Source organism: Ceratotherium simum, chromosome 37 (assembly GCF_057802395.1).
Source record: "Ceratotherium simum simum isolate JZ-2026a chromosome 37, ASM5780239v1, whole genome shotgun sequence".
Lineage (NCBI taxonomy): Eukaryota > Metazoa > Chordata > Mammalia > Perissodactyla > Rhinocerotidae > Ceratotherium > Ceratotherium simum.
In genome coordinates this window covers 17221995-17236471 of record NC_141936.1, presented here as the reverse complement: position 1 = coordinate 17236471, position 14477 = coordinate 17221995, and the positions used below count along the sequence as shown (strand labels likewise).

General features: G+C 45.3%; 1 protein-coding gene across 1 annotated transcript in view; it reads left to right on the top strand.

Moving 5' to 3' along the window:
- The window catches only part of SGPP2 (sphingosine-1-phosphate phosphatase 2), a 126596-nt gene extending 124385 nt beyond the window's left edge, over positions 1-2211 (top strand). The window contains exon 5 of the mRNA XM_087424767.1: positions 1282-2211. Within this exon, the coding sequence (XP_087280893.1) occupies positions 1282-1833 (552 nt within the window). The 3' untranslated portion in view covers positions 1834-2211. The remainder of the gene's footprint in view (positions 1-1281) is intronic.
- Positions 2212-14477: the final 12266 nt, after the last annotated feature.

Sequence of the window (14477 nt, the reverse complement as noted above, 5' to 3'; positions counted from 1 at the left end):
ATCCTGGGTGCGCACCAACACACCGCTTGTCAAGCCATGCTGTGGCAGCGTCCCATATAAAGTAGAGGAAGATGGGCACAGATGTTAGCCCAGGGCCAGTCTTCCTCAGCAAAAAGAGGAGGATTGGCAGCAGATGGTAGCTCAGGGCTGATCTTCCTCACAAAAAAATAAATAAATAAATAAAAACTGTTTTAAAAAAAAAAAAAGGATTAATTAGGGGCCGGCCCAGTGGTGCAAGTGGTTAAGTGCGTGTGCTCTGCTGTGGTGGCCCGGGGTTCACCGGATCGGATCTCGGGCGCGCACTGATGCACCGCTTGTTAAACCATGCTGTGGCGGCGTCCCATATAAAGTAGAGGAAGATGGGCATGGATGTTAGCCCAGTCTTCCTCAGCAAAAAGAAAGAGGAGGATTGGCAGATGTTAGCTCAGGGCCTATCTTCCTCACACACACACAAAAAAAGGATTAATTAAATCAAGATGGCACATCCACTCACTGAAATTGTATGCACACTGTTTGAAATTCCATCTCTGAAGACGGATTGGTAGTGTCGAGATCTGGCACCACCACATCCAAAATGTGTTCTCAAACCACCCCAAATAAACATATCCTGTAAGTAACGTTGGTGTGCTTGCTGTGTGAATGTGGCTCCCCCAGACGCTAGCTTCCTTCTCCAGCCCCACTGCCTGCCAAGAAGGGATGGTGCCACCTCTGGGAAGATTATGAAAATACTTGTGATATAATATTAAATCGAAAATAATAGAAGATTGAAGGAACATGTGATTATAGCTATGCATTAAGAAAACAAATACAGAATTCATTCCAAAAGACAGAAAAACTGGAAGAAAATACAAAATGTGTACAGCGTGATTGTTGTTTGTATTTTTCCAATGTTCAAGTTTTTACTTTACTTTTTTATTTTATTTTTTTTTATAACGAGGTTTTTATTTATTTATTTTCCCCAAAGCCCCAGTAGATAGTTGTACGTCATAGCTGCACATCCTTCTAGTTGCTGTATGTGGGACGCGGCCTCAGCATGGCCGGAGAAGCGGTGCGTCGGTGCGCGCCAGGGATCTGAACCTGGGCCGCCAGCAGCGGAGCGCGCGCACTTCACCGCTAAGCCACGGGGCCGGCCCTACTTTACTTTTTGAAACCTGTATTATAAAATAAAGCAATGTAAAAATTGTATTTTAAATATCAAATCAACCATATTTGACTCAAAATTACACCTGTTTACAGGGAAGAACTCATTGGCTTACATCATTCTTTTCTCTTCTTCCACAGGATGTGCTGGGTGGTGTCCTGATCACCGTGGTCTTCATTGTCCTCACCTACCCTGCCTGGACCCTTATCGACCGCCTGGACTCTGCCAGCCCCCTCTTCCCTGTGTGTGTCATAGTGGTGCCGTTCTTCTTGTGTTACAATTACCCGGTGTCTGAATACTACAGCCCCTCCAGAGCAGATACCACCACCATTCTGGCCGCCGGGGCAGGGGTGACCATAGGATTCTGGATCAACCATTTCTTCCAGCTCATGTCCAAGCCCATTGAATCTTTCCCTGTTACTCAGAACATCCCACCACTCACCACTGACGTGTTTGTTTTGGGTCTGACCAAATTTACTGTGGGAATTGTGTTGATCCTCCTGGTTCGTCAACTTGTACAAAATCTCTCGCTGCAAGTATTATTCTCGTGGTTCAAGGTGGTCACCAGGAACAAGGAGGCCAGGCAGAGACTGGAGATCGAAGTACCTTACAAGTTTGTCACCTACACGTCTGTTGGCATCTGCGCTACAACCTTTGTGCCAATGCTGCACAAGTTTTTGGGATTACTCTGAGCCTCAAATGGTTGGAAATTAGCCCACTGGACATGAGAACCAAGACATAGGAAAGTTGTTGGGTGGGCAAGTCTTGACAACAGAGTTTTCTTTAAAAAAAAAAAAAAAAAAATCCTTGGGCCAGCCGGGTGGCATAGCAGTTAAGTGCGCGCACTCTGCTTAGTGGCTGGGGTTTGCGGGTTCAGATCCCAGGCGCGGACCGACGCACTGCTTGTCGAACCAATATAGGGTGTCCCATATAAAGTAGAGGAAGACAGGCACAGATGTTAGCCCAGGGCCAGTCTTCCTCAGCAAAAAGAGGAGGATTGGCAAGGGATATTAATTAGCTCAGGGCTGATCTTCGTCACAAAAAAGTAATAATAAAATCCTTAAGTCACATGTCTGTTTTGCTGCTGTCTGTGATAAATGCTACTGCTGTATGAAAGGAAAAATTATCTCACATGCACCATTCATCTGTAAGGGTCACGCTGCAGTGGAAGCTGGGCTAAAACCCAGAATCAAGTTCCTTAAGGGTTCCCCACCCTGTCTGTTACAGGCGCTTTGGGCCTTGTCATGGGCTGACAGGAATCGTGGCCTGGTTTAGGAACGGCCACCGGCCCCGCTGGGCTGTGGAGCGCCAACGGAGATGGGCAGGATCTGGGAGACTGGAGGTTGGACATTTCTTTTCAATTAAAACCTTGCCCAGCACTGAGTCTTACTCCCAAATTGGAACTTTGGTCAAGGAGAAAGGGTGGCACCATGTAAAACTGCATTCCTTGGACAGGATGACTGTCATTATGATCAAATTAGACTGTGCCTGCTTGGGTGGTTAAGAGCGCTGGAAACCTTACTGTGAGGTGATGAGGGCCGTGGCAAAGCTGTGCGATCATGGGGAAGAGCTTGCTTTCCCTGTGAGTCCCAGTCTCTGCTGGCGTGTGTGTTGAAACAGCGATCAGCTCCTCCTGGGTGTACATTTTGCAGGGTTCCAGGCACCATTACTCCAGTCTTCTGATCCATGAATCCAACCGGCTGCTCCCACCTCACCAGGTAGGTGGGGCTTAGCCTCCATGAAAAGCGGGCACGTAGGGGCTGGCCCCGTGGTGTAGTGGTTAAGTTCACGCGCTCCGCTTCGGTGGTCGTGTTTCGCAGCTTCAGATCCCAGGAGCAGACCTACACACTGCTTATCAAGCTGTGCTGTGGCAGGCGTACCACATATAAAACAGAGGAAGATGGGCACAGATGTTAGCTCAGGGCCAATCTTCCTCAGCAAAAAGAGGAGGATTGGCAGCAGATGTTAGCTCAAGGCTAATCTTCCTCACCAAAAAAAAAAAAAAAAAAAGCAGGCACATCTGGGCTTCTCTGAGTGTCCCGCTCTCCCCTGCTTCAGAGTGACTTGGGACAAGCCCTCTGCCCATCTTCAACTTTCTTTGCTTCCTTACAAACTGGGAAGGCACTGTCGTCTGCCCGTGAAAGTGGGTCAATAGAAGAACAGATGAACTTCATCCTTCTCAGGTCCCGACAAGGAGGGAATGGGCCTCGTGGACATTTCCTGATCCTGACAAAGCCTCTCTGACATCGCTGTTCCATTTCTCAATTCCTTTCTGGAAATCTGTTTTCTCATCTACTAAACAGAATCAGGGGCTCCCTTTCCGTCTTCCCACTGCTTATCTCTTGGCAATTTTAAGGATAAAATTAATGCAAGAATAATGTCAGCCTCTCTTGGGAAAACAAGCTAACCAAACACAGCACCCTTTAAACTTTGGGCATGTCCTCGGCAGACTTAGGAAGGTGATCATTATGCAAACACACGCAAAGCTTCCCTCACAGTGCTCCTCTCCAGTTCTTAAGAATAAGGAACCAAGTGTGAACACTTTTCTTAAAAGTTAGTGTAAATATGTAGTTAACAGAGGATCTTTTGTGGTACAGTGCCTGAACCACAGAAGCCAATGATTTATAATCCTAACGCATCATCACCACGCACACGCACGCGCGCACGCGCGCGCACACACACACACACACACACACACACACACTTTGGAAGAAAATTAGCCTGACTGAAAGTTAGGCTGGGCCGGCCTGGTGGTGCAAGTGGTTAAGTGCGTCGGCTCCGCTGAAGCAGCCCGGGGTTCGCCGGTTCGGATCCCGGGCGCGAACTGACACACTGCTTGGCAAGCCATGCTGTGGCAGCGTCCCATATAAAGTGGAGGAAGATGGGCATGGATGTTAGCCCAGGGCCAGTCTTCCTCAGCAAAAAAAAAAAAAAAAAAAGAGGAAGATTGGCAGATGTTAGCTCAGGGCTGATCTTCCTCACACACACAAAAAAAGGCTGTTACTCTGCATCCGTGTGAACACTGAGAACCCCATTTGTCCTGATTTCAATTCTGTACCCTGGTCTTCTTGTTGGGACCATCTTTGGTATTTGACTTAGTGCTCCAGTTTCTTGAGAAGAATAATTTTTAGTAAAACATCCTGTTTTTCCTTCACATTCTTCTCACATTTTGCATAGTTAGAAGGCAGGGATCAAAATGACCTGCCATTCGACTGTATCTCCATCAAACTCTGACGAGTATTTGTGGCACCATGATGGGGGGGGCATGGGGAGAGCCCCAGCTTATGGGCACTCCCCCGCTAGGCCCGTCCCTCCAATGCCATGAATTAGGCACTTCCCCATAGCTCGTCCACCAGCTGCCAAACCAGAGATGGCAGCCTGGATAATATTTAAACAAAATGATTTTCCTTGATTTTTCTGAATCCAACCGACAAAAGGATCAGCCTTTTCCACTTGTATCATTTGAAAAGAGGGGCTGTAATTATTGTCACAGCAGTAGGTGTTGGCAATTCATTCCTCTGTGTGTGTGTATAATTTTTACTGCTGTCCCTTTTAAGTCCCCAAAATAGGAAGTCAATCAGCTATATCAATGTATTTAAAGCTGTATTTACACAATTTGGGTTGAGAATGACTATATTAGCTATAGCACGTTAAAGAATGACCCAAGGATTTGTCACGGTTGATCACTTTTTAAAGTATCTTATTACAGCAACAGGAGAATATAAAGTATACATTGGTGAGGCCACGACTGCTCTGTGGCCTAGAATCAGGCAGAAGCTGATCGAAAAAATAATTACGTGGTTCACATTCCTGCTTTGCCAGCCCTCTTCATTCATTTCTCCCAAGGCACCTCACTCTATTGAACCCTCACATGGCTCAGTCACACTCGTACACACACCCCACATGCCCCTTCAAAGAGTACGCCTCCCATCTCCTTTAAGACTTTCGGAGATCTCTCTGGGGAAAGACTGCCCCCTGCTGGTGTAGCCTCAGACTTGGTCCAAAGCCCCTCTTGATCAGGAGTCTTGGAGATGAGGTATTTAAACGTCAAGCTCACCATGATGGATCCAACATAAGCTTAGGACCTGTGGTCTAGCCAACCCTGCATGTGGAAACCGTGACACCAAAGCCCTCAGGATGATTGGCCCCCTCCAGGAGCCAGGTAGAACGACACGCCCTTTTCCTGACCGTCCTCATCCTGCCCCCAGCCCACCACCACTCTGGGCCAGGGCATCCATCCTGTAACCATCATTCCAATCAGCTGTCATTTCATGCCAGTTCTGCTCAGACCTGCACCGTAACAGAATATGCAGAAGAGACCCTGAACTAAAATCCTTCAATGGCGGTGGCCGAAACCACTCCACAACATGCCTGATGGTTGCACATGGAGTTTTCTCACCCAAATAGGCAACTCATGCTTCCCCAGTGTAATCAAAGCATGTGGTGTTTCCGGGCCATATGCTCCAGGTTTCTATTTTGGGAACTTTCAGCTGTCTTGCTTATGTACTGTATGTAAATGTATTCTTTTTAAAACAAAATCATTTTTGTTTGATTCTGACTTCCTATTAAATGCTTTAAAAGCCAGTGTTCTACTTCCTTGGACTTTTTTTCCCTAGACCTTTCTCTAAGGGTTCATTGGATCTGAGTTGAAAAGAGGCAGCAAAATAAATGGCCGGCTGTGTCATTCTCTGTCACTGTCATAATTCAACCACGTGCAAATGTTGGTGAGTGTCCCTACAGCCACAGGTGTGATTGACAGGAAGGAAGAGGTATGTATGATTGCATGCTTCAATAACCTCCTTCAACTCCTCGATACAAAAGAGCATCCTTTTACCATATCCAGAGACAAATGTTACTGTGTGTTGAAAGGTAAGTTATAGGTATTGCTAGTTAAGATAACTAAAAGATTTTTCACAGATGAGTACACTATGCTGAACCAAATGAACACGACCCTATTTCACGTTCACATCATGGCAATGATATGTTCTGCCTTTAAGTGTCCCAAATTTGCTATTTGAAATGGTACAGAAAGCTGACACTCTTATTTGCAAAGCCAAGGATTTAATAGCCAATATGCTGGGCACCATGGGCGTGGGAAGCTGGATGAGACCCAGTCTTCCCTGGGGAGTTCTCTTGGGAGAGAGGAGACATGGGCTCAGAGAATTACAGTTCAAGACCCAAAGGGTTAAGGCTGTAGAGAGAAGGTAACCCCGCCATAGGAATTGAGAGAAGTGGGTGTTCATCCCAGCTTGGGGGCTGCAGTGACTCAAGGAAAGCCCATGGAGAAGTCATGCATGAGCCAGGCTTAAAGAACGGATGGATGTGATTGGGAAGTAGGTACGAGATGATACTCCATGGCGAGGGCACAGTTGCCAGAGATGCTTCTCCAAACACCTCCAGCTCTTACAAGGAGAATCCAGATCAAACTCAAGTAGGAATGAGTTTGGAATGGTGGCGGGGGTGGAACAAAGGATGAGGAAGGGACTTTGATGTTGCAGAACCAAATCACAGGAACGGCAAAGAAGTGTGAGAAGCCCCTTAACTTCATTTCCTTGTGTCCATGTGGGAACATTCCAGAGGAGGCGACATCTAGAGGTGATTGATTTCATAGTCTCTTGTCATCATTCCTCGTTCCGATATTTAGCAGTCCGCAGTGGGCGCCTTCCCCTTCTGCCGTCCCTGAATTCGCATACACAGCTCCATTCCCATGTCCTCTTGTTCAGCTCTCAGCAGAGGTAACAGCAGCTAGAGACTCAGTCTGTGTCCTTGGTGCCCTCCTTCCCTCCCCCTTTGCTCAGTTCCCCAAACTAGTCCGTGAAACTTCATTTTAAATATATTTTAGGGGCCGGCCCAGTGGCTTAGTGGTTAAGTGCGCGCGCTCCGCTACTGGCGGCCCGGGTTCGGATCCCGGGCGCGCACCGACGCACCGCTTCTCTGGCCATGCTGAGGCCACGTCCCACATACAGCAACTAGAAGGATGTGCAACTATGACATACAACTATCTACTGGGGCTTTGGGGAAGAAAAAAAAAAAGGAGGAGGATTGGCAATAGATATTAGCTCAGAGCTGGTCTTCCTCAGCAAAAAGAGGAGGATTAGCATGGATGTTAGTTCAGGGCTGATCACCCTCACAAAAAATAAATAAATAAAAAAATAAAAACAAAATAAAAACAATATTTTACCATACTCCTGTCTCTCTGGGAGACCTGTAAATACTCCACGTCTCTCTCTAGTGATTATGAATGAAGCCCTGGTTCTCTAGTAAGAGGCTAATCAGGACCAAGTGGAATAGGGGTGAAAATGTATCTCGTTTTAGAGAACAGATGTTTTCCTAAAAGCTGCCTGTGTTTTGATTTTCTAAACTTGAATTTTAAGTGCACCGAGGGGTTTACTGTTTAAAAATCATGGCAATTCTTCATTACTGTAGACGTAAGGTCTATAACGGATTACATTGGATACACCAGGCATCCACTGTTTTCTTAAAGTGAGGCACACCTGTAGGACAGACTTGGCTATTAAGAAGAATAAGAATTGAATGTGGACCATGAATAGAACGTTAAATTCGTAAAACTGTAGCCACATGAGCCGAGGGAGCTACACAAAGCCAAAGATCCTTTTTGCTTTTCCACGCCTGTCTGTATGGCATGTAAAAACAAACAAGAAAAGCCAGGATGTGGCTAGGAGTTCCGGCTGTAAGCTGCCTTTAGCGCACACACTCCACACAGCTGCTGGCCTCTCCATTTCTGGCTGTGACGTCAGGGTCCCCTTGGTTGGAGCACAAGCCAGATTCTTTCCCCAGGGAGGTGTTCAAAGACCGTCAGTGCCTCTTTAACAGGCACAAAGCTGGCCTCAAAGCGTTGGGGGTGGGGCGGGGTGACAGTTCACGCCATCTACCTGCATCTGTAGCCTAAATAGGGGCGAGGCCTCCTGGGCTTCTGATCTGCAGTGTCCCTCAGTCTCATGGGAACCAGACGGGTGGCACTGAGAGAGGGGCAAATTATGAACAGGGCATGCTAACCCCAGACCATTTTAGCCATCTTAATTAGGTACTGATAAAAATATTTGGCTGGAAAGCTGTTTTCGTTGTGGGGGAAAAAAGCCACAGCTTAATGTGAATTTTTCATGAGTCAGTCAATTCTGCTGCTATTAAATAGGTATTAGTATTATTTTTAGCAATGTATTCCTTTCTCTTTTATCTCAGACATCATAGTCTTCATCTCTAGAAATTCAAAATATACACCTTCCATGTGTCTAAGTTACTTATCCAGTCCTTCTTCTGGCTCCTTGAACATATGGAAGACAGTTATAATAGTGTCCCTGTCTGTTCATTTTATCATCTGTGTCATTTTGGGGTCAGTTTTGATTCCTTTTTTCCTCCCTCATTATGGGTTGTATTTCCCAGCTGCTTTGCTCACCTGGTAAATTTTGACTGGATGTCAGATACTGTGAATTTGACGTTGTTGGGTGCTGGATATTTCTGTATTACTATAAATATTCTTAAGCTTTGTTCTGGGATGCAGTTCATTCCTTGGAAATAGTTTGATTCTTCGGGTCTTGTTTTCAAGCTTTATTAGGCGGAACCAGAGTAACGGTTAGTCTAGAGTTGGTCTTCCCCATGACTGAGGCAAAATCCGTCTGAGAACTCTTCCCATCGCCTGGTGACTTAGGAGGTTTTCTAGCTCTGGCCTGCCCTGTGCGAGCTCCTGGGATTTTTCCTTCGATTCTTTGTGCATGGTTACAGGTAGTCTCCCCTGTAACAGCTGAAGACTAGGTGAGCAAATCTGTGCGGCTCTTTCATCTTCCTGCTGACTCTGGCTGCCTTGGTCTCTGTGGACTCCCCACCTACATCTGCTCCACTCCTGCAGACCTGTGCACTCTGCCTGGGTCCCCAGCCCTGCCCCACAGCCTGGACCCTCTCCAGGCAGTAAGCTGGGCAGCCCTAGGGCTCGTGTTGTCTGTTTTCTGTCTCTCAGCGATCACTGGCCTTCATTGCCTGATGTCCAATGTCTTGAAAACCATTGTTTGACACAGTTCCTCTGGATTTGTAGTGGAATATGCAAAGTAGGAAAATAAATGTTCCTTGGGAAGAAAGAAGTAAAGAAAACTCGTATGGATCAGCTAGAAAGGAGGATGCTGAAGTATCTCAGAGATCAGAGAGGAAGTTCTTCAGAGGTTGGCTGATCCCTGATCGTTTTCACTGTGCCCCGGTCCAGGCCTCCACCTAACAGGTGTGTCCAGTGTTCTCCACAAGTTATCTCACCTGCAAGCTCTCCCTCCTCCCTACAGGTCTCCCTCCTCCCTACAGGTCTGCTTATGGGGCGCCCTTCTGTCTGGCTTCTCCTGCTTCATCCGCCTCGGGTCACCCCCAGTGCTCCTTGTTTAAATGTCCTGCCCAACACTCCAGCTACAAAATCTCCAATTAAGCCCATCCATCTCCGATGGGCCTTCGACCCTGTGTGGCCAGCACCAAGGTGGATGTTTATCACAGCTCTCCATCCTTTACAGCCGGGGCCTCGTGGCCCTCAGTGGGTGCTTATTTTAGGGCTGGCACATTTTCATTCCTCATGACAAAAAGTTGTGACTTGAGGAAACTTCTTCTGCTGCCAGGTTTGATATCAAACAGGTGCATTTCCTCAGCCTCTTCACTTTTCTGTGTTAAACAGAGGACCTATTTGCTTCATATGTCTGACACGCCCTGTAATTCGAATGCTATAGCGGTTGCCTCTTGCAAGTGCCTCAGACCAGGGTGCTTTGTCATAGCGTTTCCTAATGCAGAGTCATGTCCTGTTCCTGATTTCCTTAGAGAGGATCAAGGCCAAACCTTATGGATGAGGAGTGAAGAACTTGAGTGTAGGCGTTGAGCGTATTCTCACCACACCGCGTTGCTCCCATGGGGAGGAAAAACCTACAGGCCTTGAGCCAAACATAATTCAATTAAACCCTTTGCTGGAGATATCTGTTCAACCCACAGTCTAGCTGCAGTGTTTCCAGTTATCCTTTCTGTTTACCAGAAAGTCTGAGGAGAGTGGAATACTGGAAAGAAGGCAGGTGGTGATGGAGACGACAGTCGCTCTGGGTCTGCTTTGCCCTTCCTGTTGCCAAGCCGGTTTGCCAAGCCTTGGCTGTTGGCTCCTCTACCTTTGTTCAAGGAGGCCGATTTCCCTGCACCGACATTGGTCAGGCCTTAGGGAGCTGCGCAGAGATCGTCCCAGAGGTCTATGCTGTCTTGAATTTTATCGTGTGTGTCAGCTTCTACCTTTTTTTCCAGTAATATACGTAAATTTATTCAAGCTCCTTATAACATAGAAGCCACAACTTGGAAGAGACTGGATGTGTCAAACGCTTTCCTCATTTAGAGGGCATATTTTGCTGAAGGCAGTTGTATTCCTTTAAGGCCACTGTCTGCTTTTGGATAAAATGGACAAAAGAGCCAATACCCATCCATTGGGGTCAGTGATGTTTATACAGAGCACCATGCACAAACAGAGGCTAAGATCGAGACGCGAGATCGTGAGCAATGCTCTTTTACCAACCCGATGAGCCCGTCACCGCTGAGGGCAGGAGCAGCAGTTAGGCTGGCTGCTTCCTCATTAGGTTACTCCTGTTTAAAAGGTGAGAATGGTCATTTAACATCCCCTCATCTAGGAATCTAACCTGTGGCGATAATATACTGCTCAAGTACAAAAGTCACATCTAAGAAATATCTAAGTAACCCCATGCATCTCTGACTGTGTCTATCAAACACCAAATGTGGAAGTTGATTCAGTCTTGCAGCCATTGTCTGTTTTTTCGTGGTCCCTAAGCCAGTGCTATTATAGGGGGAGGCACATTGAAGCCCACTGGAGCACTGTTTGTAATTGCAGAGTTGCAAACAACAGAATGTTCATAAATAGAGTAATAATTGAACAAATTACGGATGTCCATACACTAGAATATGGCATCATTTAAAAGAACGAAGTAGGTCTATAGGTACTGAACTGGAAAAACAGGACATATTAAGTGAGATGTCATGAGACATACTATGTAAAACAAAGGCAACACGTTTCGCAAACCAGTAAGAGTATGATCCAACAACTGTGAGCATGTGTGTGGCTGACTGTCCTGAGGAAAATGCCAGAAACAACACAAGCTGAGTTGTTAAAACAGTTGTAGTTACTTTAGGGGATGGTGGGAGGAAGGGTAGGTTAGCTTGGGAAAGCTTTACTATGTACTATTTTTTAAAGTAGTGGAGTTAAGATTTTTAACTTCATGTTTTTCAGTAATTTTTATATTTAAAAAAACTCATAAAAACCTCAACATTTTAGGTAAGTAGGTAAATGACACAAAACTGAGTGATCCCTGGACTCCAAGTCACTCTTATTAGGTGTCTCACACCCACTTATCAGCCATGTGACTTTGGCCATGTCATTAATCTCTGAAGGTTGACTGCTCTCGTCTTATAAATCAAGAATTCCTATTCTACCTCCTACGATTATTACACCCAAAACTTAAAATGTTGAAACAAGATCACATGGGAAAATACTTTAAACTGAAGAGCAATGCAGGAATGTCAGGCTGTCGTAGAAGTTATCAGTGGGCTAGAACAAGAACCAAGTATATCTGATTTCCCCATTAGTGCTAGGGCTCCCAGTGTTACTAAGGAGGTGTGTGTCTCCTCCAATAAAGGCGATTGGCAGTCCCCACAGACTGCCCTGGCTCCAGTTCAAATGCCTCACCCTGGACAAGTGTAAGAGGATCTGGCTGTGGACCTTGACTCGTGAGCCGAAGGTTCGTTTCTTCTAGCGTACCCGATATTGTTTTCCTTCCTACTGTTTCCTGCTTCAGAGAGCAGAAACATCCACATGATGGATGGACTTGATCTTTCCTTTCATGCTGGGATATACAATTAGGTATCAGTGGGTTTTTCATTACAAGTAGTTTCTGACCATCCAAAAAACATCCAAGTGGTTGGCCGCTAACGGAACAAATGGCTCCACCCACTTCAGCAACGGCTATCATACCAAACCATGAGCTTAGCAATAACGAACCTGAAACTAGGGGAGAATAGCTCATTAATGGTAGTGGACCAGTAAGCCATCTCGAGCACACATGCCAACTCTAAAATTTACGCTTTTGGGGCCGGCCCGTGGCTTAGCGGCTAAGTGCGTGCGCTCCGCTGCTGGCGGCCCGGAGTTCAGATCCCGGGCGCGCACCGACGCACTGCTTCTCCGGCCATGCTGAGGCCGCGTCCCACATACAGCAACTAGAAGGATGTGCAGCTATGACATACAACTATCTACTGGGGCTTTGGTGAGAAAAGAGTGAAAAAAAAAAGGAGGATTGGCAATACACATTAGCTCAGGGCCGGTCTTCCTCAGCAAAAAGAGGACTGGCATGGATGTTAGCTCAGGGCTGATCTTTCTCACAAAAATATAAATAAAACGTACGCTTTTACCCCATGCATGCATCTACTGGTGTTGTGTAAAATTATTAAATTACTACAGGTTGCATTAGTTTTTTTCTCCCAGCTTTACTGAGGTATAACCTACATCTTAACTACCACCTCAATTTAGGTATAGAACATTTCCATCACCCCAAGGACTTTCCTCTTAACCCTTTGCAGTCAATTCCTTCCACAAGCTCCAGCCAAGCCGTCTTTGACTTTCCTAGAATTTCATATAAAGGAATCACACGTAGTCTTTCGTGTCTGGTTTCCTTCACTTAGCATATAATGCTTTGAGATTCATGATTTCAATATCAGTTCATTCCTTTTTATTGCCAAGAAGTATTCCACCATATGCAGATACTATAATTTGTCCATCCACTCATCTGTTGTAGCTACCATGAGGAACACTGCTGTGAACATTGCATAAAAATCTTTGTATGGCCATACGGGTAAACCTGGGAGCATAATGGCTAGATGGTAGATGTACGTTTCATATTTTAAGAAACTGCCAAACTATTTCCCAAAGTGGCTAATTTTACATTCCCACCAGTAGTGCACACAAGTTCCAGGTGCTCTAGTCTCACCAACACTTGGTATACTCTTCTCAATTTTAGCCATTTTGATTTGTATTGTGATTTTATTTGCATTTCCCTGATGATGACTAATGATGTTGAGCATCTTTTCATGTGCTTATTTATCTTCTTTGGGGAAATACCTGTTCAAATCTTTTGTCCATTTTTTAAAAAGTGGGTTGTCTTCTTAAGTTGTAAGAAATCTTGATGTATGCTGGATACAAACCTTCTGACATGCATTATTTTTTATGAGAATATCTCGCTTTATTTTTTAAATGTCATAAGGATCTGTCTACAACAGAACTGGGAAGGAATAGATGGAGGTTATATGGTCACAAATCTTGCAAAGTTGGACACTGCTGCCCTGATTCAAGGTAGTAATATGGTTGGGTTTTTCTTAGTAGTAGGCTCAGCAAAAGTCCCATAAACATACTTGTTTCACTATCTTTTTTAGCCATTTCTACTGGGACTTACCTTTAAGTTGTACATTTTATAGTGTTTCATTTCATCTCAATAGTAATTGAGAACTTTTCTCAAACATTAGACCCAGCCTTTTCAATAGATGGTACCTACTGGAGGAGTCTAGATCAAAGTATGAAAGTAAAGTAGAAGGTAAGACGTGATTACAAGAAGCTTAGCTTCAGAGGAGAGATCTAACACCTCCTGTAAAATAAGACAGAAACTAGTAGCTCAACTAAGTATTTAAAACCATGGTTTTATAACATTGATTACAGTAAAATGCATGGCCTAGGGGAAAAATAAGTTTTCATTGTTTACTAATGTTCATATCACCCTGATAACGTCCACTTTAACTTTTCTAGCAGAACAGATCTATGTTCCATGTACTGTCTCAGAGAATCAGAGTAAAAAAATACCTATGCATCCTCAGATATTTTGAATTCTTGTGTTGCAGATTTTTCTTTCACTTTAAAATAACTTTCAAGGCTATAACTACTAGACCATCACTGATTCTTAAAGGTTTTCTAAAAATACTGTTCTTTTATTGTTTCCCAATGATGAACACGTCAAATGTAGAAAATAAAAACCAAAGACCCTTAGCTATTTCGCACTTGTGCACCATGTGCTCTAATCAGCTATCTTGTTGCATAAACAAGGCGGAGAACGGGGTCCTGCTATGCAGGAGTCCTCAGCGGCGGGTGACGCTCTGATGTCTGAGGAGCATTTCGCATTTCCAGAAGGGACCCTGCACTCTGCTGGTGCATTCTCTGGCTCTCCACTGGGCTTTTACTGACAACGATGTTTCATATCAACACCACACTCATGTGGCATACAGGCCGGCCTAATGAAGGGAAAGGGTGGTATCTACCCACGGAGCCAGA